Source organism: Suricata suricatta, chromosome 7 (assembly GCF_006229205.1).
Source record: "Suricata suricatta isolate VVHF042 chromosome 7, meerkat_22Aug2017_6uvM2_HiC, whole genome shotgun sequence".
NCBI lineage: Eukaryota > Metazoa > Chordata > Mammalia > Carnivora > Herpestidae > Suricata > Suricata suricatta.
In genome coordinates, this window is record NC_043706.1 from 43,114,124 (window position 1) to 43,139,842 (window position 25,719).

Here is a 25,719-nt window from a genome sequence, read left to right on the forward strand (position 1 = left end):
GGCGCCTCGGCCTCGCCGGGCGAGCTGTGCCTGGTGCAGGTGGGGCTCTTGTGGCACCGCTGCCGCGTGGTCAGCCAGCAGGCGCAGGAGAGTCGCGTCTTCCTGCTCGACGAGGGCCGCTTCGTCACGGCGGGCGCCGACTCCCTGGCGCCGGGGCGCAGCGACTTCTTCCACCTGCCCTCCGAGGTGCTGGGCTGCGTGCTGGCCGGCCTGGTGCCGGCGGGCGGCGGCGAGCCCCAGCACTGGCCGCCCGGTGCGGTGGACTTCCTCAGCGGACTGCAGGGCAAGCAGGTGCACGGGCGCGTGCTGGACGTGCTGCTGCTCCATCGCCTGGTCCTCCTGGAGGCGCCAGAGCTGTCCCAGCAGATGCAGGAGCTCGGCCTGGCCCGCCAGGTGCCCGACAGCCTCTTCCGCTCGCTGCTCCAGGGCTACCTGACGGTGGCCCCCGGCAGCACAGGCTCGGGGGCCCAGGTCCCCTCGCGAGTCCCTCCCAAGCAGGAGCACCCTGGGCTGGATTATTTCTACCCGCAGCTGCAGCTGGGCGTGACGGAGCCCGTGGTGGTAACTCAGGTGTGCCACCCCCATCGCATTCACTGCCAGCTCCGGAGCCTCTCGCAGGAGATCCACCGCCTGTCCGAGAGCATGGCGCAGATTTACCAGGACTCCTCGAGGACGGAGCATAAGAACTCTACCAGTGCCCCACGGGAGGAGAGGGAGGAGAGCCCAGACAAGCCTGGCTCTCCGTGTGCATCCTGTGGGTTGGACGGACATTGGTACAGAGCGCTCTTGCTTGAGACCTTTCGACCCCAGCGCTGTGCCCAGGTGCTCCACGTAGACTACGGAAGGAAGGAGTTAGTGAGTTGCAGTAGTCTCCGCTACTTGCTGTCCGAGTATTTTCGAATGCCCGTGGTGACCTACCCCTGTGCTTTGTATGGACTCTGGGACGGTGGGAGAGGCTGGTCTCGGTCACAGGTCGGTGACCTGAAGGCACTGATCCTGGGCCAGGCGGTGAATGCAAAGATTGAATTCTACTGTTCCTTTGAGCATGTGTATTACGTCACTCTGTACGGAGAAGATGGGATCAACCTTAATTGTGTATTCGGAGTAAGGTCCTGTTGCTTGGCCGACCGATTCCTGCAAAGCCGGGGAATGGAGGAGGAAGAGGGGGAAGAGGAGGAGGAGGAGGAGGAAGTGGAGGAGGAGGAGGAGGAGGACCCACAAGCAACAGCTTTTCAGTCTCAGTCTCCTGCTGAAGAAGCGGATGAAGAGATTCCACTCCCAGCCTTAAGATCCACCAGGTTAAAGATAAACGCCTTCTATGATGCCCAGGTAGAGTTTGTTAAAAATCCTTCGGAGTTTTGGATTCGGTTGAGGAAGCACAATGGCACCTTCAGCAAACTGATGAGGAGAATGTGCAGTTTCTATTCCTCAGCAAGTAAGCTGGAGGGTGTAGTGCTGAAACCCGAACCTGATGACCTTTGCTGTGTCAGATGGAAAGAAAATGGCTATTATCGGGCTGTGGTCACCAGATTGGACGACAAGAGTGTGGATGTATTCCTAGTTGACCGTGGCAGTTTGGAAAGCGTGGATTGGTATGACGTGAGGATGCTGCTTCCTCAGTTTAGGCGGCTGCCAGTACTGGCTCTGAAGTGCACGCTGGCGGATATTTGGCCTTTGGGGAAAAGTTGGAGCCAGGAGGCAGTTTCCTTTTTTAAAAAGACTGTGCTCCACAAAGAATTAGTTATCCATGTCCTTGATAAGCAGGATAAGCAATATGTTATTGAGATTCTTGATGAATCAAGAACAGGGGAAGAAAACATTAGTAAGGTAATTGCTCAAGCTGGGTATGCCAAGTATCAGGAGTTTGAAACGAAGGAGAGAATTACCCTAAGTGCCCATTCTCCAGGGTATGTTTCAAACCATTTTACTGCTGTGAATAACAAAATCATTCCTGCCAAGAGGGGAGAAGTAGAACAGAAAGCCAAGAGAGACAACAACCCAACTACCTCCGCTTCAGAAATTTTGACTGATCCACCAGTCGCTACGGGTATCCCAACTGGACTAGTTGTGCAGGAAAAAGAGAAGAGAGTATCTGTTTATTCCCCTCTTATGCAAAATTTCCTGGAAGTTAAGCCAGGCTCTTCTTATAAAGGAGAGATGAAAGTTGGAAGTACAGTAGAAGTCAAAGTGTCTTATGTTGAAAACCCCGGCTACTTCTGGTGCCAGCTGACCAGGAACGTTCAAGACTTTAAAACTTTGATGTGTAATATCCAGGACTACTGCAAGAACACAGCTGCTCCCTACCAGGGAAATGCCCCCGTTTGTCTGGCAAAACGAACAGTAGACGGAAAATGGTCCAGAGCTGTGATTCACAGGGCACAGTCTTCAGAGCATGTCCAAGTAATGTTTGTAGATTATGGAGACAAAGATATGGTAGCTGTGAAGAATATTTACTCAATTAGCGAAGAGTTTCTCAAGGTTAAGGCTCAGGCTTTTCGGTGCAGTCTTTATAATTTAATTCAACCCCCTGGTCAAAATCCTTTTGCTTGGGATGAAAAGGCAGTCCAAGCCTTTAATGAATTTGTAGACAACGCATGGGAAAACAATCTCGAATTAAAATGCACAATATTTGCTTTGGCTTCAGCGCATGATGAAGAGCTGTTTAACATTGTAGATTTGCTAACACCTTTCCAGAGCGCATGCCATTTTTTGGTAGAAAAGAGACTTGCAAGGCCAGTTAAACTTCAGAAGCCCCTGGAGTCCTCCATTCAGCTACATTCTTACTACTATTCGACACACGATATGAAAATTGGCAGCGAAGAACTGGTGTATATAACACACGTTGATGACCCTTGGGCATTTTATTGCCAGCTGGGAAGAAATGCAAATATTTTAGAACGGTTGTCCTGTAATATTACACAATTAAGTAAAGTTCTACTGAATTTAAAAACATCCACCTTGCTCCCCGGAAACTTGTGCCTTGCCAAGTACACTGATGGAAACTGGTATAGGGGAATAACAATAGAAAAAGAACCAAATAAAGTCTTTTTTGTTGATTTTGGAAACATTTATGTAGTAACAAATGATGATCTGCTTCCAATACCTAGGGATGCATATGATGTCTTACTTCTATCCATGCAAGCTGTTAAATGTTCATTGTCTGACATACCTGATCATATACCAGAAGAAATTACAGCATGGTTCAAGGAGACTGTTTTAGATAAGTCACTGAAGGCTTTGGTTGTAGCAAAAGATCCAGATGGAAGACTGATTATAGAACTCTATGATGACAATATTCAAATCAACACAAAAATCAATGAGAAGTTAGCATTACTTGGCTACAAAAGTGGGACAAGAAAAAAAAAAGCAAGCAAAGACCTCCTCACCGCAACAGAATCCCTTGAAGTAAAGAAGGAACATCTGAACTTGTTACCTGCAGGGCGTTTAAGTAAATCAGTAGAGAACTCTGCATTATGTAGTCTGGAGATCTTGGAAGAATCACACAAATCTAAGACCAGCCCAGCACAGAGGGAAACCAAGCTTTTACAAAGTTGGACAAAGACAAACTTATTCACTCAGTATCAGGACTCTGTGGGACATAATCAGGTGTGTCCATTCACAACCGAGAAGAAAGAAGAAAGTTTAGCTGAGCCACCTTTTAAAGCCACAAGACTAGAAGCTACCCTTTCAGAGAGAAACATAGGAGATTCATATCCCAAAAATGTGCCTCTAAAATTTTCTGAGCTCCCTCAGAAGATTATAATGCCCGGCTTTAAAACAGTTGTCTATGTTTCCCATATAAATGACCTTTCAGACTTTTATGTTCAACTAACAGAAGATGAAGCTGAAATCACTAGTCTTTCAAAGAGATTAAACGATGTTAGGACCAGGCCAGAATTTTATTCAGGTCCACCTTTGCAGAGAGGAGATGTAATGTGTGCCGTTTTTCCTGAAGACAATTTATGGTATCGTGCTGTGGTCAAGGGACGACAACCCAATGACCTTCTCTCTGTACAGTTTATAGATTATGGCAATGTTTCCATGGTCCACACTAACAAGATAGGTAAGCTGGACCTTATTAACACACTGGCCCCAGCACTGTGCATTCACTGCTCCTTGAAGGGACTTTGGGTTCCTGAGATTTTAGACTGTAAGGAAATGACGCATTACTTTTCCCAAAAGACAGAAGAGGTTCAAGTAAGATGTGAATTTGTTCAATTTCAAGACAGGTGGGAAGTTATTCTTGCTGATGAACATGGGATTATAGCAGAAGACCTGATAAGTAGATACATTTTTTGTGAAAAATCTCAAGTAGGACTTTCTAACCAAATAATTAAAGGTGCCTGTTCAAAGTCTGTCAACAAAACAGACATGGACAATTCACTGTTTCTTAACTGGTACAATCCAAAGATCAAGACAATAAGAGCATATGCCACTGTGATAGATGGACCCGAATATTTTTGGTGTCAGTTTGCTGATACTGATAAACTTCAGTTTTTAGAAGTAGAAGTACAAACCGCCGGGGAACAAGTAACAAGTTGGAGAAGTTGTGTCCAATGCCCTCGTATTGGAGATCCTTGCATAGTGAGATATAGAGAGGACGGGCATTACTATAGAGCACTTATCACCAGTATTTGTGATGATTATCTTGTATCTGTCAGGCTTGTGGACTTTGGAAACCTTGAGGACTGTGTGGACCCCAAAGCACTCTGGAATATTCCTTCTGAACTCTTGGTGGTTCCCATGCAAGCCTTTCCGTGTTGCCTCTCAGGATTTAATATTTCAGAAGGTGCATGCCCTCAAGAGGGAAATGACTATTTTTATGAAATAGTAACAGAAGACGTGTTGGAGATAACAATATTAGAAATCAAAAGGGATGTTTGTAATATCCCTTTAGCAATTGTTGACTTGAAAAGCAAAGGCAAAAGTATTAATGAGAAAATGAAGAAATATTCTAAGATTAGTATTAGTAACAGTGATCTGCCCTATGAAAAAAGTGATCCAGAGATAAAAGGAGCTCTTGGATCCCTGAGTCCTGTGGTTGGATTTAAGAAAGCAAGTAGTAAAATTGGACAAGAGAAAACACTATATGTGGAAGCACAGGCAGATGAGTTCCCTGGAAGAATAGAAAAAAACTTAAACATTATTGAAGCCAAACCAACTAAATTCTATAGCCCTGACCCTGACAACATCTTTGAAGCTTTCACAAACCCATGCGAAGATAAAATTGGCATTGAGGTACTGGAAGGTAAAAGAGAGTCCCATTTGGTTGGCAAAGCAAAGTTTGATGATAAATATCTCATGACAGGATTTAGCATGTTACTACCGCAGGCTAGTGAAACAAAGGAGATATTAGAACTGAAGTCACTTGAGGTGCCACTTTCTCCTGATGATGAATCCAAAGAGTTCCTGGAACTGGAATCCACTGAATTACAGCATTCTCTAGTCGGGGATGAAGAAAAAGAAGAGCCAAGCCTGGTGTCTACAGTTGTGCCCCTCCCCCAAAACTATGACACAGAAGCCACCCTGCACATATTTACAGAGCAGCTTCCCCTCAACTGTGAATCTGAGAAACAGCCAGAACTAGAATTACCCACAGCCCAGCTGTGTTTAGATGACAAAATAAACCCTTTGTCTCTAGGATTCGGTCAGAAAGCCCAAGACCCCATGTGTGCCGAAGACACAAGGAAGTCAAGTTGTGTAGAATGTTTTGAGGACCAGCCTACACTACCCTTAAGTCTACATGAAAAGAATTGCAATCCCAACATGCAAATTGAAATGAATGTATATAAAGAAGAATTTACAGACCATAAAAACAGAGATGCCATTTCATCATCGACTTTGTTCTCTGAAGAAGAATCCAGAGATGGAAGGAAACACAATAATTCTTTACAAGATCATGTTTCAGGTATGCAATTTCTTTTACTTTTACTGAGTGTCTTTCAAAAATACTTATTTGTCTTAAAGATAATAATTCTTATTTATTTTTTGTCTTCTGGGTTTTTTTTAGTTAATTTTTTGAGGAAAAGATTAAAACCTGAAAAGAGAATCAGATTTGGATTTAATGAAGAGCATTTTAAATGTAGGGAGATTGAGTTGTGAAATCAATGTAGAACCATGCTTTCTAGGCTGGATGAAATGCTAAATTATTGCATTGCCTATGGATCATTTTTACAGAATTTTCAAATCTAATGCTTTTGTTTCATGCATATACCTTATCATTTATTTAGAAAGCCCTAAATACATGCTAGCTTTGGGGAGCTTTATTAACCAAACAAGAGAACAAATATTGGAGAATATTTATTATGATTAATTTTTAAATAAATTACATGTATTGCTATTTTTTGATAATAAGATTTAAAAGTTACAGGAAATGGGGGCACCTGGATGATTGAGCCCCATGTCTGACTCCATGCTGAGCATGGAACATGCTTAAGATTTTCATGCTCTAAATAAATAAATAAATAAATAAATAAAGTTACACTAAACACCTAACTTTTAGGGTTTTTTTTAAATAATCAATGTTAGGCAGAGAAGGACAGAGGCCATATGTTTGCACTCATAGGTCTAGCAGGAAAACAAGAGAGACCTAATGGAGAACCAGGGGGAGCGGAGGAGGGAGAGAGAGTTGGGGAGAGAGAGGGATGCAAAACTTGAGAGACTATTGAATGCTGAGAATGAACTGAGGGTTGAGGGGGAAGAGGGATGGGGGAAAAGAGGTGGTGGTGATGGTGGAGGGCACTTAAGGGGAAGAGCACTGGGTGTTGTATGGAAAACAATTTGACAATAAAATATTATGGAGCAAAAAAAAATAATGTTAGACTTTTTATATTTCAATTTTTATTTTTTAATCACTATTATTATTTTTTTATCTGAGAGAGAGAATGTGTCTGGAGGGGCGAGGAGGGGTAGAGGGAGAGGAAGAGAATTTTTTAAAATTTTTTAATGTTTTATTTATTTTTGAGACAGAAACAGAGCATGAGTGGGGAGGGGCAGAGAGAGAGGGATACACAGAATCGGAAGCAGGCTCCAGGCTCTGAGCTAGCTGTTAGCACAGAGCCCGATGCGGGGCTTGATCCCAAGAACATGAGATCATGACCTGAGCTGAAGTCGGAGGCTTAACCGACTGAGCCACCCAGGCACCCTGAGAGAGAATCTTAAACAGGCTCCATGCGCAGCACAGCGCTCAATCCCAAAATCCTGGGATCATGACCCGAGCTGGAATCAAGAGTTGGATGCTGAACTGACAGAACTAGGCACTCCTATATGTAAATTTTTGATTATTAAATTTGAGCCATCGTACATAATAGAGAAAACAGTAGTCTAGGGAGAATGAAAATCTCCCAAATCATCATAATCCCACGACTGTTAAAGTTGCAGTGCACTTCCTTCCTGCTGCCTTTCACCCTGTGTGTGTCTATTTACAGACAGTTTAAAGAACTAAATAGAATCATATTATCATAGTGTTGAATCCTGCATTTTAATCCCTTAAATATGCTTTCAAAATATTTTAATTCTATAGTATTCCATTCTGTGGCTATACTATAATTCATTTAAATATTACCCCAGATTTTTAGTCCTCTTTACCACACTTTATTAAGATTAAGTAATAGCTTTTTGATAAGAATGTCTGCCAACTTGTAATTTGCTGCTTCAGAAAGACATAGCTCTTGTGAAATTAGGTGATTAACTAGTTGGTACCTAACCTTCTAATTTCTGTATAAGTCTAATTATATGAAATAGAAGTGGGGGTTTTGATTTTTTACTTTGCTTTTCTGTTTGGAGTATCATTGTAACTACTGTATTGTAAATGATGGAAAATAATTGCATATGTTAAAAAAATAAAAATAAAAATAAATGGAAAAAAAAAAGAAAGACATAGCTCTTGTAACCATAGACCGTATCACATGTGGCAACAATAACCAGCTTCCAACAGTAATGTTTCAAAGTCAGGAATCAGATTCATATTCTTAAAAGACACATCACATCACAGTGCTGTTTTTTGAAGGAAGCAATAAGGAATTATAGAAGAATTTAAAATAAAATCCAGGAAAAGATACAGACTCAGACCATCCGTGACCTTGATTGTATAGGAATAGGAAATGCAGATAAGAAAATGCTTTGCTTGAATATTTAACATCCAGGGATAAAGAGGTATGCACTGAGTCTTTATTCAATTTGGCAGCTCAGCCAGAAAACACCTACACTCTGAGAGGATTTGCTGTTGGATCCAAATGTGTTGTGTGGTCAAGTCTAAGTAACACATGGTCTGCATGTGAGATTCTGGAAATAGGTGAAGAAAGCACAAGGGTAAGTCAAATGGAAGCACTTTATCTCAAGATACTTGGAGACTGTTAAGGAAATTTTAGCAAACTTTACCAGACTAAAGAATGCAATTTAACAGATGTTTACCTGACCATTCCCCCTGGTAATTTGGTGCAGTGCAAAAATCATCTCAAAGTTCACATACAAGCATCCTAGCAAGAAATCATCCCCTGCTCTTTCATCTCTGTTGACTCTGAAATCCTATCAGTCATCAAATTCTACGCTTTCCATTTCTTATCTGTAGTTAAAACTTTTTACACTTAATGCCACTGCCTTAGTTTGAAGTCCCTTATTTTACAACTAGATTATACTCTACTAACCTTGTTGGTTTACTTCTTCTAGTCTTCCTTCAGTTGATTCTCTACACTACCAGTGTGAAATTTGTCGAATGCAAATCTGATAACAGCATTCCTGTGAATAAAACTTGTTGGGGATTCCAGTTGATTGTGTTTCTCCTCTGATCCAAAACCACCTGTATCATAAAAAAATTTTTTTTAAATTAAGAAAAACAAAAAACAAAATCACCTGTATCAAAATCACCTGGTGGTTTTCTTAAATTGTAGATTCCTGACCTTGCCCTGGCTGGCTAATTCAGAATTTCTGAGGGTAAGACCAGGAATGTGCATTCTTATACCATTAAAATTTGAGAACCACTGCTCTAGGATAGAGAAGCCAAGCTCATTAACATGGCATGGTTCTCTAGAGGACCTGGAGACTCTCTAGGGCTGAATGTCCATATTTGTCTCCAGTCTTAGGTTTACTCATTTATGTTTTGTACCTTACATTAGATAGACTCAAATTGCTTGTTCATATATATATATATATATATATATATATATATATATATATTACTCTACATGGCTTCTTTGATATATTTAATAATGCAGCTCTAGTCACTTGTACTCTATCCCCCTCCCAAACTGGCTAATTTTCACTTTTATTTTTATTTTAATTTTTCTTTTGAGAGAGGAGAGAGTGTGTGAGAGGGAGAGAGGGGCAGAGGGAGGGAGAGAGAATGAATTCTATTTTTTATCTTATTTTATTTTTATTTTTTATATTTTAATAGTTTATTTTCAAATTGGTTTCCATATAATACCCAGTGCTTCTCCCCACAAGTGCCCCCCCTCCATGACCATCAACCCCTTCCCTCCCTCCCCCCTCCCTCTTCAGTCCATGGTTCATCTTCAGTATTCAATAGTCTCTCATGATTTGTGTCCCTCACTCTCCACAGCTCTCTTTCCCCCTTCCTCTCCCCGTGGTCCTCTGCTAGGTTTCTCCTGTTTGACCTATGAGTGCAAACATATGGTATCTGTCCTTCTCCACCCGACTTATTTCACTTAGCATGACACCCTTGAGGTCCATCCACTTTGCTACAAATGGCCATATTTTATTCTTCCTCATTGCCATATAGTACTCCATTGAGAATGAATTTTAAACAGATTCCATGATCAGCAAGGAGGCTGATGCAGGGCTTGATCCCAGACCCTGGAATCATGGCCTGAACTGAAATCAAGAATCGGACTCTCAACCAACTGATCCACCTGGGTGCCCCAATTTTCACTTACTTTTGGAAGATTTTCATTGCATCTTTATTTTCATTTTCATTGCCTCTTCCAGAGCATTCACTAGCATTATTTTCTAAATCTTTCCATCTCTTCACCCTCCCCACCCAACAAAAAACTTTATACCTATATTATGGTCCCATTCCTGCTCCTATAGAGGTCTGTGCCACATTGTAACAATCTGCTTAGAGGTCTGTTTTTCCACAAAATTTTGAACTACTTGAGATCTCATTTTTAGCTACCTTTGATATCTAGGCATAGATACTCAATACGTGTTTTGAACAGAAGTTCTATTGAGTTAAGGCATAAAATTGAAGTTTAATAAAATTATTTTCATTGCCTTTTGAGGTATTTCATCTGAAGGATTGCTATGGTCTACAAAAATCAGTTACAGTTTCTGGAAACTACTAATTTCTATTAAATATCTTTTTTCTCTTACAGGTTTTGAACCTTTCAAATGGTATGGAGGAGATAGTGAACCCCGAGAATGTCTGGAATGGCATACCCAAATTAGAGAAGCGTCCATCTGAGGTATGGAATGATATAAATTAATTAATGAGAGCATTTTCTTTCATTTTTAAAGGTAATTTAAACTATTTCCAAAGCCCTCGTGTTTGGGAATAATAGAGAAAAAAACACTAATACTGGTATTAATGACAATGAAAAGCAGCAATAACAATTAATGGTTCTGGACTTTATGACAAGCATCCCTTTAGACAAACTAGTTATCAATGTTTTTTATCTTGATTTTGGGGGAAGGGGGGTTTTTTAAATGATAACCATTTGGTGTCTAAGACCTTTCTAAAATCTATTTTGTGTAGAAAATCTGGAATAATGGCAAATTTAAATCAGAGAAAGGACTTGTCACTGATAATACATCAACCCAAGACAAAGAGATTGATCAGTTTCATTTTATTTCATAATCTTTCTGTTTATATGGAATGTAGGTGTGTCATCTACATATTTTGTGCACAATTGATTTCCTCCTGCATACAGTTTTATATTTTGTGTTCTAGATTTAAAATTATGTAGTGGGAGACACCTGGTGGCTCAGTAGTTAAGCATCTGAATTTGGCTCAAGTCATATCTCACTGCGCATAGTTTTGAGCCCCATGTCAGGTTCTGTGCTGACAGCTCAGAGCCTGGAGCCTGCTTCTGATTCTGTGTCTCCCTCTCTCTGCCCCTCCCCCGCTCATGCTCTGTCACTCTCTTCCAAAAATGAGTAAGTGTTAAAAAGAATGAAAAATAAATAAAATTACATAGTGGGCAATTTCCCATGCCATTCTAATATCTGGGCATTTGAGTTTGTTCTGTTTGGCGTTTGTTGAAGTTTTTACTTTAAAATCTGTATCTGAGAGTTCCAATATCTAGTCATCTCAGGATTTGCCATCTACGTCTCACCTTGAAATATGATCAGCATTTCTCAGTTCTCTGTATGTTGAGTAATCTTGGACTATGTCCCGAATGTTTTGAATATTATGTTGTAAGACTTTGGCTCCTATTAACATCTTTTAGAAAGTTTCTGTTTTAGCGGTGGCCAACCCAGTTGGGTTCATACCACAAGTTCTGCCCTTCCTTCTTTGTTTGTTAGTTCCAATGTCAGTTCGGTTTTCAAAGACTTTGCTTTGGTGTTTGGGTCTGCCCAGAGCATAAGCCGCCCAGGGACTTAGTTAGCAGTTTATATAGTAGATCAGGTGTTAAAGACTGCTATGCTGAGTTGATTCTCTTCTGCATATGCAGAGTTCAGGGTTGACCTTAGGATTTATATCAGTTCATATATAGTATTAGGGATTCATATTTTTCAATTCCTTTTCTCTGAGACTGCCTGCACACTTGCTGGCCTCAAGGATCTTTATTATTATTATTATCATTATAATTATCATTATTATTATTATTATTATTATTTTAAATGTTTATTTTTGAGAGACACAGAGCGTGAGTGGGGAAGGGGCAGAGAGAGAGAGAGAGAGAGAGAGGGAGACACAGAATCCGAAGCAGGCTCCAGGCTCTGAGCTGTCAGCATAAAGCCTGATGCGGGGCTCAACTCACAAACTGGTATATCATGACCTCAGCCGAAGTCTGATGCTTAACCAACTAAGCCACCCAGGTGCCCCTCTAGGATCTTCTAAGCTCCTAGGGGCCCTTTTTCTTGCTCCTCTAGACAGAGAGCATGTTTCTCTCAAGGTTTCCTTCTTTGCTATCAAGCAGTTCTATTTCACTAAGCCCACCTCTGGAGGGAAGCAGAGAGAAAAATGAGAAAAATGAATCCCCACCCCCGTTTTTCAGATAGCAAATGGCCCTTTTACTGTTCCAGTGGTCAGAGTCTCCTTTCAGACTTTCAGCTGGGGCTGCTTTCATGACTGGGCCAGAAGGAAAAAAAGAAAAGTAGTGAAGGGATTTCCTACCCACTCCTCACTTTCTAGTATTCAGGGGCCTCTTTTTCCCAATCTGCTGGCTAGAAATGGGGATTTCCTTCAGAGTGTTGCTGTCTCCCCTGGCTGGGCAGCTCTGACTTGGTCCAGACTCAAGTCAAAACTAGGAGACAAAGAAGGAAAAAATAAGAAGGAAATGAAAGGAGAGGAGGGGAGAGAAGAGGAGAGGAGGGGAGGGGAGGGGGGAGTGTAGAGGAGAGGAGAGGAGAGAAAAGAGGGAAGGGAGGGGAGGAGGAGGAAGAAGAAAGGAAGGAAAGAAGGAAGGAAAGAGGGAAGGAAGGAAGGAAGGAAAAGAGGGAAGGAAGGAAGGAAGGAAGGAAGGAAGGAAGGAAGGAAGGAAGGAAGGAAGGGCCCTTTTCAGGGCCCACAGTTGCTCTTTGTATACTTTCCAGAATTTTTTGTGGTAGTGAGGATTCGAGAGAGGCATGCTGTAGTCAGTTTATTCCACCTTGGCTGCCAGCAGACACCATAGCGGCATAATCTTATATGACACAAATGGTCGGTCATTTGTTACACCACGTCTCGTAGTGGTGCACGTTTAGGTCATTTGAAAATTTTCCACTATGAAAATCCATTGAACATCTTTCTTCACCTTCTTATTGATTTCACGTTTTTGTTCACATGCCAGCAATAACAGCTTGCTTCACTTAGGTGGCATAAGTATTTACTAAAACTTTTTCTTTTCCATTCTGATTTTTTCCATTCATTACTTTTCAAGAATCCACAGCCAAATGCACAGGTATATTTGTAGGGGATTCTATTTGGATAAACTACCCTATGCCTGCCAAATAAAAGAAAACTACGTAAGGCAACTTAAAGTGTTCATAATATATATAGACATAACTGACTTTACATCAGTTAGCAAATATAGAAGCTACTTATGGATAAGGCTTTACTTTTTAAAATTTGGTCCTAATGAGATTTGAATGATTCTTTCCTCAAATTTGAAGGAACTCTTAGATATGTCTACAAATAATTTGGTTTTCCTTTGAAAGTGGATATCGTGAGGTATTAAACTGTGCATGACTTTTTTGGTAATGTCATTGTGATCTGGGAGTCTTTCTGATTACACCTTTAAAGAATTTTTCTTTGGTATCTGAGAGATTTTATTTTAATGTAAGAATATGTCTCGTGAATCAATTTCTGTATAGACTTCATGCATACACACAGAGCTATTATTTGTTGAAAGGAATATAGGAGAAATCTATCCCTCTTTATTAAGTCTTTAATAAAGGATCTGTGGCTCACCATGGATAATGTGTTTGAATAGGAACCCATTGAAAAAGGCATCAGACACCCAGAGGTGTGGAGATTGGGAGCTAAAAATTGGAAAAGGGTCCTTTACTCCCTGTGTGGGATGCTCCCATAGAGATGTTCCAGAGAAATGAGTATTGGAAGCATAGAAAGTGCTCTTGGGTGATTCTTCCCTATAAAATCAGATCACCATACTTTTAAAAGGCTTAGTTTTGGGGCACCTGGGTGGCTCAGTCTGTTAAGAGGCTGACTTCAGCTCAGATCATGATCTCATGGTTTGTGAGTTCAAGCCCTGCAATGGGCCCTGTACTGACAGCTCAGAGCCTGGAGTCTGCTTCTGTTTCTGTGTCTCCCACTCTCTGCCTTCCCTCCCTCTCTCTCCCGCCACCTCTCTCTCTCAAAAATAAACAAACATTTAAAAAAATTAAATGCTTAGTTTTTCATCGTTTACTTTCTGCTTTACCTATGATCCCCTTTCTGATTTTAATTATTTTGTGTCTGTAACAAAGAATTGGTGGTAATGCAAAGGTTCCTTTTGGCAGGCTATATTCCAAACAGTGGGAAAAGATCTCGACTTCATGTCATTGGATTATACTAGAATTGAAGGTAATTTGTGTTCTTAAAAGAAAATAACTTTTATCAACAGATTGCCAAGTCTTCAAGGTACCCTTATTCTGAATCCTCAAACAAAAATGGTTTATCAATTTCCTTGGGTGTTAGTAGTAGAAAATGAATTAAAACTTTTTAGCTAAAAATGTTAAATGGGCATCTGGCGATAAATAATGACGAGAATTTCTTGAAATATTATAGAGGGGCGCCTGGGTGGCTCAGTCGGTTAAGCCTCTGACTTCGGCTCAGGTCAGATCCACGTTCGTGGGTTTGAGCCCCGCGTCAGGCTCTGTGCTGACAGCTAGCTCAGAGCCTGGAGCTGCTTCTGGTTCTGTGTTTCCTTCTCTCTCTGCCCCTCCCCCTCTCATGCTCTGTCTCTCTCTCTCTCTATCAAAAATAAATAAAACATTAAAAAAAAGAAATATTATAGAATATTTGTTTGTTGATTGAATTAATCTTGAAAGTTAAATTGTGAATATAAATTTATATTTTAAAGAATTTTAAAGAAATCTCTCAGTGTTGACTAACTCATGCATTCAAGTGATCTTTGTATGTTAAATGATCTCTTAGAATTTCTTTCTGGGTTTTAGTTTATCTCGTGTTGGAAGTTATTGGTTACTACATGATCTTGTTCTTAAGGAACACATTGGTCCTTAGAATTGAGGTACATTGAGAATGAAATCAAATCTTGCCGGCTTTACTAGTATTTGAAAAATACATAGTAGGGAAAGAGAAACAAAGGACTATTCAGGTATCAGCTTTACTAACATCATTCTAGCAAAATATTAGGTATGCCAATATTATAGAGAAACTTTGTTTGATAATAGGCGGTGTGAGAACCAAATACTATAAGAAAAAACAATTTCTGTAGGAACAATTCTCCATAGAATAATTCTCACATGTTGAGAAGACATTAAATTTGTTATGGTAGCACCTGTGTAGGTAATTTTCTTGTTTTTCTTAACTTGAGGTTTCTCTCTCCCTCTCTCTCTCCTTCCTTCTCTCTTTCTCTCTCTCTCTCTCTTGCTCTTTTTTTTTTTTCCAGAAAAGGAATCTGAAGGTGATAGAGATTTAACTGTGGACCCATAGACGTGGCCAGTCCATTGAGACTACTCTTAAACATGTGCATCTTACCCAGACTGACAGATTATTTGAGCAAGTCAAGAGCATATAATCACAAGAAGTTGTCATTTTTGAAAACCTTGATACATGCTGACAACAGAATAGCTCTCAGGACAACGATGCCGTGTATTTATAGCAGTATTGCTTTGCATATGAATCTGGGATCGTTTTCTCTCTTTAAGTATGTTCTGTTTCTAATAAGTTAGGAGAATTTATTTTTCTAAGCAAGTTGCTAACACATTACTCAAATTTCCAAAAAAACAAACCCTATTTTTGTGTATTTTGAATATAGCATTTAAATTAAAATAGAAAGTTATAATTTTATGACAAGTCTATTATATGATACTACTTAGAGGGATGGGTTTATTAGCATAACTTTCAGACTTTTGTGTTGTTTCTGAAGCTTTGTTTTGTCTGTATAGTTAACATTTGATTAATATTCTGTTTGATTTTGGAAGTATTCTAATATGACATAGATTTGAATAAAGTTTCTCCTTAAAGGTGTGGTAGTCTCATTTTATTAAAAAGGAGGAGTGCTGGAGTGGCTTAGGCATATAATTGCTTATAATATTCTTTTATATTGACCTGGCTCTGACCTTGGCTCAAATCATGATCTCACAGTCCCTGAGATCAAGCCTCACATTGGGCTCTATGCTGATTATGCAAAGCGTGCTTGAGAGTCTCTCTCCCTCTCTTTCTGCCCTTCCCCAATTGTTTCCTCTCTCTCTCTCTCTCTCTCTCTCTCTGTGTCTTTCTGTCTCTCCCCCTCTCTCAAAATATGTAAATAAATAGACTTTTAAAAAATAAAAAGGAATTATGATGCAGCAAAGGCAGTCATAAAAAGGAAGCATATAGCAATCCAGGCCTTCCTAAAGAAGGAGGAAATGTCTAAAATATACAACCTAACCTTACATCTAAAGGAGTTGTAAAAAAAAAAAAAAGTGCAAAAAAGCCCAAAACCAGCAGAAAAAAGGAAAAACTAAAGATTAGGGAAGAAATTGATGATATAAAAATTAAAAACAAAACACTAGAACAGATCAATGAAACTAGGAGCTGGTTCTTGGAAAGAATTAACAAAATTGACAAGCCTCTAGACAGACTTACCAAAACAAAAAAAAAAAGGAAAAGACCCAAATAAATAAAATGGCGAAAGAAAGAGAAAAGGTCACAACCAACACCACAGAAATACAAACAATAATAAAAGAATATTATAAGCAATTATATGCCAACAAATTGGGTAGTCTGGAAGAAATGGATAAATTTTTGGAAACATATAAACTACCAAAGCTGAAATGGGAAGAGATAAAAGATTTGAATAGACCCGTAACCAGTAAAAAATGGATCAGTAACCAAAAATCTCCCAACAAACAAGAGTCCAGCACTGGATGGCATCCCAGGGAAATTCTACCAAACATTTAAGGAAGAGTTAACCTCTATTCTTTTTAAGCTGTTTCCAAAAATAGAAATGGAAGGAAAACTTCCAAGCTCATTCTATGAGCCCAGCATTACCTTGATTCCAAAACCAAAGAGCCCACTAAAAAGAATTACAGACCAATTTCCTCAATGAACATGGAGGCAAAACTTGTCAACAAGGTACTAGCAAACGAATCCCACAATACATTCAAAGAATTATTCACCGCGACCAAGTCGGATTTATTCCGGGCTGCAGGGGTGGTTCAATATCTACAAATCAACATGATACATCACATTAATAAAAGAAAGGATAAGATCCATATGATCCTCTCAATAAATGCAGAAAAAGCACTTGACAAAATACAACATTCTTTCTTGATTAAAAACCCTCAAGAAAGTAGGGGTACAAGGAACACACCTCAACATCATAAAGGCCATACATGAAATACTCATAGCTAATATCATCCTTAGTGGAAAAAACAGAGCTTTCCTCCCAAGGTCAGGAAAGTGACAGGGATGCCCACTCTCACCACTGCTGTTCAGTGTAGTACTGGCAGTCCTGGCCTCAGCAATCAGACAACAAAACAAAATGAAAGGCATCCAAATTGGCAAGGAACAAGTCAAATTTTCTCTCTTTGTAGATGGCATGATACTGTATGTGGAAAACCTGAAAGAATCCACCAAAAAACTGCTAGAACTGATACATGAATTCAGCAAAGTTGCAGGATCTAAAATCAAAACACAGAAATGTTGCATTTCTATACACCAATAATGAAGCAGTAGAAAGAGAAATTAAGGAATCAATCCCATTTGCGATTACACCAAAAACCGTAAGATAAAGGAATAAACCTAACCAAAGAAGTAAGATATCTGTATGCTGAAACTACAGAATGCTTATGAAAGAAACTGAAGAAGACACAGAGAAATAGAAACATTCCATGCTCATGGATTGGAAGAACAAATATTGTTAAAATATCAATACTAAACAAAGCAATCTATGTATGCAATGTAATCCCACTTAAAATAATATCACCATTCTTCACAGAACTAGAACAAACAATTCTGAAATATGTATGGAACCAGAAAAGACCCCAAAAAGCCAAAGTAATATTGAAAAAGAAAACCAGAGCTGAAGGCATCGTAAGTCCAGACTTCAAGCTGTATTACAAAACTGTAATCATCAAGACAGTATGGTACTGTCACAAAACCAGACACATAGTGAAACAGAATAGAGAACCCAGAAATGGACCCACAAATATATGGCCATCTAATCTTTGACAAATAATGAAAGAGTATCCAATGGAAAAAAGACAGTCTCTTTAGCAAATGGTGTTGGGAAAACAGGACAGCAACATGCAGAAGAATGAACTTGGACCACTTTCTTACAACATCCACAAAAATAAACTCAAAATGGATGAAAGACCTAGATATAAGACAAGAACCCATCAAAATCCTACAGGAGAAGACAAGAAGCAACCTCTCTGACCGTGGCCACAGCAACTTCTTACTAAATATGTCTCCAGAGGCAAAGGGAACAAAAGCAACAATGAACTATTGGGACCTCATCAAGAAAAAAAGCTGCTCAGTGAAGGAAACAATCAACAAAACTTAAAGGTAACCAATGGAATGGGAGAATATATTTGCAAATGACGTATCAGGTAAAGGATTAATATCCAAAATCTATAAGGAACTTATCAAACTCAACATCCAAAAAGCAAATAATTCAGTGAAGTAATGGGCAGAAGACATGAATAGACACATTTCCGAAGAAGACATCTAGATGGTTAGTAGACACATGAAAAGAGGCTCAACATCCCTCATTATCATGGAGATACAAATCAAAACCACAATGAGATACAGATGTGCAGACACCTGTCAGAATGGCTAAAATTAACAACTCAAGAAACAACAGATGGACAGGGATGCAGAGAAAGGGGAACCCTTTTGCACTACTGGTGGGAATGAAAACTAGTGGAGCCCCTCTGGAAAACAGTATGGAGGTTCTTCAAAAAAATTCAAAATAGAACTACCCTATGACCAAACAGTTGCACAAGGGTTTTATCTCAAGGACCCAGAAATGCTGATTCAAAGGGGGCACATGCGCCCCAATGTTTATAGCAGTGCTATCAACAGTAGCCAAAGTATGGAAGGAGCCCAAATGTCCATTCACTGATGAATGGATAAAGAAGATGTATATATACAATAGAATATTACTTGGCAATGTAAAAGAATAAAATCTTGCCATTTGCAACAACATGGATGGAACTAGAGTATATAGTGCTAAGCAAAGTCAGAGAAAGATATATATATATATATGATTTCACTAATATGTGGGATTTAAGACAAAACAGATGAACATACCGGAGGGAAAAGAATAATAAAATAAGATAAAACAGAGGGAGGCAAACCATAAGAGACTCTTTTTTTTTAAAGTGTATTTATTTTTTGAGAAGGAGGGAGGGGGGCAGAGAGAGAGAGAGAGAGAGAGAGAGAGAGAGAGAGAAGGGGAGGGACAGAGAGGGAGGGAGAGAGAGAAGCCCGAACAGGCTCCATGCTGTCAGCACACAGCCTAAGGCAGGGCTCCAACTCACGAACCGTGAGATCATGACCTGAGCCAAAATCAAGAGGTGGATGCTTAACTGACCAAGCCACCCAGGTGCCCCAAGAGGCTCTTAAATACTGAAAACAAACCGAGGGTTGCTAGAGGGGAGGTGGGTAGGGAATTACTGGATGATAAGCATTAAGGAGTGCACTTATTGGAGTCAGCAATAGATGTTACACATAAGTGATGAATCACTAAATTCTACTCCTGAAACTAATACTACTCTATATGTTAACCAACTGGAATATAAATTTAAGAAAAAGAAAAATTCCCTGTAAACGCACGTATTAATAGGCAGCATTGTTCATTAAAAAAACAACAGCCCTGAAATGGGGTTCCTGGGTGGCTCCATTGGTTAAGCATCCAATTCTTTTTTAATTTTTTTAATGCTTTTTATTTATTTTTGAGAGACAGAGACAACAGGAGCAGGGAAGGGTCAGAGAGAGAGGGAGACAGAATCTGAAGCAGGCTCCAGGCTCTGAGCTAGCTGTCAGCGCAGAGTCTGACACGGGGCTCGAACCCACAAACCGCGAGATCTGACCTGAGCCGAAGCCGGACGCTTAACCGACTGAGCCACCCAGGCGCCCCAAGTATCCAACTCTTGTTTTTGGCTCAGGTCATGATTTCATGGTTTGTGAGTTGGAGCCCGGTTGTCAGGCCCCGAGCTGACAGCAGGGAGCCTGCTTGGGATTTTCTCTCTCCCTCTCTCTGCCCCTCCCCTACTCTTTCTCTCACACTCTCAAACTAAAAAATAAAAATAAAAAACTTGAGATAAATTGTGATGAGAACCTTAAAAAATAGGAAATACGATTTTGGAATATCTGTGGTTCTGAATTACCTGCAGTAATGGAATCACAGTTCTAGAAACGGGGGATATAGTAAAGTCAATATTAGCTCTTATGTGTCAGTCACTCCGCTGGTACTTTAAATGCATTTTCTCCTTTAATTCTTAACTCTGAGAGGCATATTAATATTATCCATGTTTTAAGGACGTCTGGGTGGCTCAGATGGTTAAGTGTCTGACTTTGGCTCAGGTCATGATCTCTCAGTCTATGAGTTCGAACTCTGCGTCCGGCTCTGTGCTGGCAGCTTGGAGCCTGGGAGTCTGCTTCAGATTCTGTCTCCCTCTAGCTCTCTGCCCCTCTCCCAATTACTAGCTCTCTCTCTCTCAAAAATAAACATGAATATCATCTATGTTTTATAGGTGAGAACATTGAATGTTTATTTTTTGAGAGGCAGAGTGTGAGCGGGGGAGGGGAACGGAAAGGGAGACACAGAATTAGAAGCAGCTCCAGGCTCCAAGCTGTCAGCACAGAGCCCCATGTGGGGGCTCAGACTCAAACCACGAGATCATGACCTGAGCTGAGGTCGGACACTTAACTGAATGAGCCCCCAGGCACCACAGGAAAGTGAAGGTTTTTACGGAGGTTAAATAACTTCTCTAGGACAATGAGCTGGAGAGTCTCAGAAACCTGATCGGACCCAGACCCATCTAACTTCAAAGCCCATGCTTTCAAAACATGGTTCTGTGTAGGTGGCCAGCTCTATGCTACTAATTAGATATGTGACCTGGACAGATTATACAATCTCTCGGAGACTTGATCTTCCTCATTTGTCACATAAGGCTAATAAAACCTTCCTCGAAGTGTTTTTAAGCTTAGAAATAGTATTCTTTTCCTTGAAAGATACTCAGTGTGAGCACTAGGTCATGATTATGTGTTTAACTCATTTGAGTCTTCTCAACCGTGACTTCCCCTCTCAGCACCTGCATGTACCACTAACAAAGATGCCACGGAATGGGGCTCCAATACAGTTGGAAGGGTTATCCATTTCTAAAGTGAGTCAGGAGGTTTGCTCCGTGAGCAGGGGCGGGAGGAGGTGGGGGGGGGTTAAGATGTATGTCTACGAAACTATACCAGCACACGAAGCCTGATGAGGTAATGGTGAGAAATAAGGACGTTAAACGCTGGGTGTAATTCCAAGAAGCGGAAAGGATAGGGTTTCGCATTAAACAGAGCTGAGGTAGAAACAGGAAGCATATTGCCTGTTCCAGGGATAAGAGTAGACAAGTTAGGGCCACTCCTGTAGGGATATAGTTTAAGGTACTGGAGGAAAGGTCACAGAAGATGCATTTAGGGTCCAATTATAGAAGGGCTTCAGTATCATGCGATATTCTTCAAAAATTCAAACACTCAGAATGGCTATAGGATAGGAGAAATCAAATTTCTCAAAAAGAGCGAGTTTGCACCCTAAAACATTAGGCTAGCCCAAAGTGCCAAATCAAAATATAGTTACTTATTAACTGAGCCAAGGAGTGGGGATGAATAGTTACAGTTAACCCGGTTTGCTTATAAAGTCCTGAGTATCTTGTTGACACAGGCTTCAACAAGCTTAATTATGAAGGATTCATAGGAGCCAGACCATAATTAAACCAAAATATACTTAACTATGAGTGGCATAAATTTTTATATTCATTGGGAAACAAAAGCTATTTTCCATGACCCCCAATATATAAGTGCAAGAATCCCCCACATCCCCACAAATACCACAATGAAGCAAGGCAAATACATCTTTTGGTTTCCCAGTGTGTATAAAAGTTATCTTTATACTAGAGTGTAGTCTATTAAATGTGCAATAGCATATCTAAACAAAGCAACGTATAAACCTTAATTTAAAAATACTTTATTGCTAACAAGATGCTAACCATCATCTGAGCTTCCAGTGAGTCATATTCTTTTTGCTGGTGGACGGTCCTGACACACGTTGATGGCGGCTGACGGCTGGGGTGGCTCCGTTGGTTGAACACCTGACTTCGGCTCTCACAGGTCATGAATTCGAGCCCCGCATCAGGTTTTGTGCAGACAGCACAGAGCGTGCTTCAGGTCCTCTGCCCCTCCTCTTTCTCCGTCTCTCTCAAAAATAAACACTTAAAACATTTTTTAAAAAGACAATGAAGTTTGCCACATTGACTTCCTTTCACGAACGATTTCTCCAGAGCACAGAATGCTATATGGTAGCATTTTACCCAGAGCAGAACTTCTTTTGAAATCGGAATCCATCCCTCACACCCTGCAGCTGCTCTATCAACTAAGTGTACGTCGTCGTATTCTAAATCCTTTGTTGTCATTTCAACAGTCTGCCCTGCATCTTCACCAGGAGTAGATTCCATCTCAAGAAATCACTTTCTGTGCTCATCCATGAGCAGCAACTCCTCAGCTCTTCAAGTCTGACCTGGATCCTGCAGGAATTGGGGCACCTGCCAGGCTCCATGTCTGATTCTAGTCCTCTTGCCATTTCTACCACAGTTGCACTTCCTTCCTCCACGGAAGCCTTGAACCTCCAGTGGATAAAAAAAGACAGTATCTGTCACATGCAATAAAGCAAGTTATGCCTGTATTGTGCTGGTCCATTGCTACTATTGCATACAGACTTTAAAACATAAAGCTAATTGGAAAAATAAACCATTTAAAAGCAATTCCGAATGTTTCCTTTGTTATCCTTCACACCCTTCGGCTGCATAACTAATGTGTTATATAGGTGGAATCCTTGGCCTGTCTCGTGCACCTTTCTTGAGTAGGTGGACTCCATCAGAGACATAGCATTAAATGCAAACAAATTATAACCTCTTTTTAATACATTTAATCTGCCGCCTTTTCCCTGCCTCCAGATACTCTTATCCTTGACCACTCCCCTAACCTAGTTATCATACTGAAATTGTACAGTATCCCTAATCCTGTGGTAACATCTGTGTGATCTAATTTTTCTCGCTATGACCAAAAGTCAAAGGGGAGTGCTTCCAAATTCTACCTAGAATACCATGTGGCCAAAACTTGATTCTACTCATAATAGAGAGGCAAGAAAATCTGTATTTATTGTATTTTTCGGGAGTGTTATGTCACTGCAACATGTTTTCATTAGCATTGTGCCTGTTTTGATATACTTGTCCACTAAAAGAATGTAAAAATAGTTATCAATTTGACGCTAAAAAAGTATTATCGTTTTAGTAAAATAAAAATTTAGGCTGGTTTGATTGTTATATACAGCAGTCTTTCTTTACATTTAAAGGAAAAAATTCTAGAACAAGCTTCAATCACTATTATGATACAGTATACATTTTTTACAAAGCACTATTTGAGAAAATACATTGAAATCACACACACACTTTTATACAGCTTTTAAACAAGACTTTTAAAAAAGTGCTCTTGATCCAAATTCTATTTCTCTATTCCTGTAGAGTTCTGTAGAGTGACAGGTTGGTTGGTTGTGTCAATGTTGGTCCCTGGAATAAGATTATCATCTTCTCCTTCAATTAAAGAATCCCACTGATCAAAATCTTTCTGCAGTCCTGGAAAAGAAAAATGTTAATAGGCATTGGAAACTTTTGAGAGTATGAGACAGCTCATTGCCTCTAGGTGGCAGCACAGACTCACAAATTACGCCACAAATGGCCACTAAGTCTGCACGGAAAAACTATTAGCTTTAACAGGTAGACAGGGAGCCTGGGTGGCTCAGGTGGTTAAACATCTGACTTCAGGTCATGGTCTCAGGGTTTGTGGGTTCAAGCCCACACACTGAGCTCCGTGCTGACGGCTCAGAGCCTGGATACTGCTTCAGATTCTGTGTCTCTCTCTTTGCCCCTCTCCTGCTCATGCTCTGCCTCAAAAATAAACATTATTAGGTAGACTTCCTATCTGTGATACGTAGCATGAGAAGCAGCAAAACTCAATTTCTCAAGTTTCTTTCTTCAAACTGATTTACTGGTGTGTTACATTGTAAACCAACTGGAGGCAGTTAAAAATGGGACTAAGGCTGTAATAAGGCAGTTTTCTCTTAAGAATCACCTGGTTTATGTCACAAAATACTTAGTTTCTTACCTAAATGCTTTTGTAAGAAAGCTAATGAAGCTTTGTTACTAAGATCAATTGCTACATTTGAATCGATATCTCCTTTTAAAGTGAATATGTATCCAATTATTTTGCCAGTTGCAAAAGTGAAGTCAACAAAATTCTGATGGACTGTACCCCTGGAAGAGAAATGAGAGGTTTATGAATCACACGGTTTGACAAAAGTATTTCTGTACTTAGGGTGCAGGAAGGATACTGGTCTAGGTGGCCTATTGACTGAAAACTAAGGAAACAAAACATGGAGATTTGACCTCTGTAGATGCACTTGTAGGTAGCAGTCTGTGCATCTGAGTATATATTCACCTTCCCCTCTAGATAAACAAAGATTCCTGTCTTCCTCGGCCTCTTGGTTTTAGAAGAAATGATCCCAGATTTCTGGTGGGCTAGAACACTCCCAGTTTGAGCTGACGGAATTGTACATGTTGCACTGACTGTATACCCAGAGCCAGAAGCCTACTCCTTCACCAATGCTATTTAACTTCATATCTATTTGATGCTATTCAAAACACACTGCACGTAAACCTTGGATTAAGTAGATTTAAGGAGGGAAATGTTTTTCTTGTATTATTTAAGCTGTAAGCACCTTAGAGGTATCATTTATGCTGCTCTTTAAATCTACCTAACATCACGTAAATGGCCTTTGTTGAGTGATTGTCTACTGCCTCTAAGACATTTGACACTTTGTTGCAGTGTTTTTTCCTTTCCTTTCTTTGATCGTCTTTTCCCTTGTTTGTACTTCCCTTCTCCCCGGTCTACTCTGTTTTCACATACATGTAGATGTTCCTTGGTATTCTATTCTCAGATGACTTCCTTCCCTACTTGGTGGGCTCATCTCCAATGGTTTCATGTAGAAGACACAAATTCGGTACTGCCCAGTTGGTGGCCAGACATCTCTACCCTAATCTCCCCATCTCAAACTAAGAAATTCCATGGCTAAAACATATCTTTCCAGGGGCACCCGGTGGCTCATTCGGTTGAGTGTCTGACTTTGGCTCAGGTCATGATCTCACAGTTCATGGGTTCAAGCCCTGCGTTGGGCTCTGTGCTGACAGCTCAGAGCCTGGAGCCTGTCTTCGGATTCTGTGTCTCCCTCCCTCTCTCTCTGTCCCTCCTCTGCTAACGCTGACTTTCTCTCTCTCTCAAAAATAAATAAAACATTAAAAAATATTTAAAAAAAACATATCTTTCCAATTCCAATGAATTCAACTCTTCCTCTTCACTTTGCTGCTGTTCTAGGCAAACACCACGTTTTCAGTTATCTATACCCGAACCAGAGATACTGCCTCCTGCTCCTCCTTCCCTGCTTCCAATCATAATGTGAGTGTCAGGAGGTAAAAACCGGGTCATGAGAGAGCTGGGAGCAGAAATCTGGATGCTACCAATAGTGGAGGAACAGCTTCGGGAGGGAGAAAGTGGGGGAGCAATCTAAATGGAGGGAGGAGCAGGAGAGAGTAGGGTTGTGGTGCTCAGGGGAGGAGAACCGGGGGAAGTCCCCG

The 25,719-nt window shown here is 40.4% G+C and overlaps 2 protein-coding genes across 8 annotated transcripts in view; one reads left to right on the forward strand and one right to left on the reverse strand.

Annotated features, from left to right (window-relative positions):
• TDRD6 (tudor domain containing 6) overlaps positions 1 to 15,808 on the forward strand; it is a 16,270-nt gene extending 462 nt beyond the window's left edge. The window contains exons 2-5 of the mRNA XM_029943174.1: positions 5 to 5,908; positions 8,186 to 8,310; positions 10,329 to 10,418; positions 15,228 to 15,808. Coding sequence (XP_029799034.1) covers positions 5 to 5,908; positions 8,186 to 8,310; positions 10,329 to 10,418; positions 15,228 to 15,257 — 6,149 coding nt within the window. The 3' untranslated portion in view covers positions 15,258 to 15,808. The remainder of the gene's footprint in view (positions 1 to 4; positions 5,909 to 8,185; positions 8,311 to 10,328; positions 10,419 to 15,227) is intronic.
• A 7,357-nt stretch (positions 15,809 to 23,165) lies between these two features.
• The window catches only part of PLA2G7 (phospholipase A2 group VII), a 40,064-nt gene continuing 37,510 nt past the window's right edge, over positions 23,166 to 25,719 (reverse strand). For all 7 annotated transcript variants that reach the window (XM_029945668.1, XM_029945666.1, XM_029945667.1 and 4 more), the window contains 2 exons: positions 24,194 to 24,342; positions 23,166 to 23,664 (listed from right to left, as the gene is read on the reverse strand). In XM_029945668.1, the coding sequence (XP_029801528.1) occupies positions 23,534 to 23,664; positions 24,194 to 24,342 (280 nt within the window). In that variant the 3' untranslated portion in view covers positions 23,166 to 23,533. The remainder of the gene's footprint in view (positions 23,665 to 24,193; positions 24,343 to 25,719) is intronic.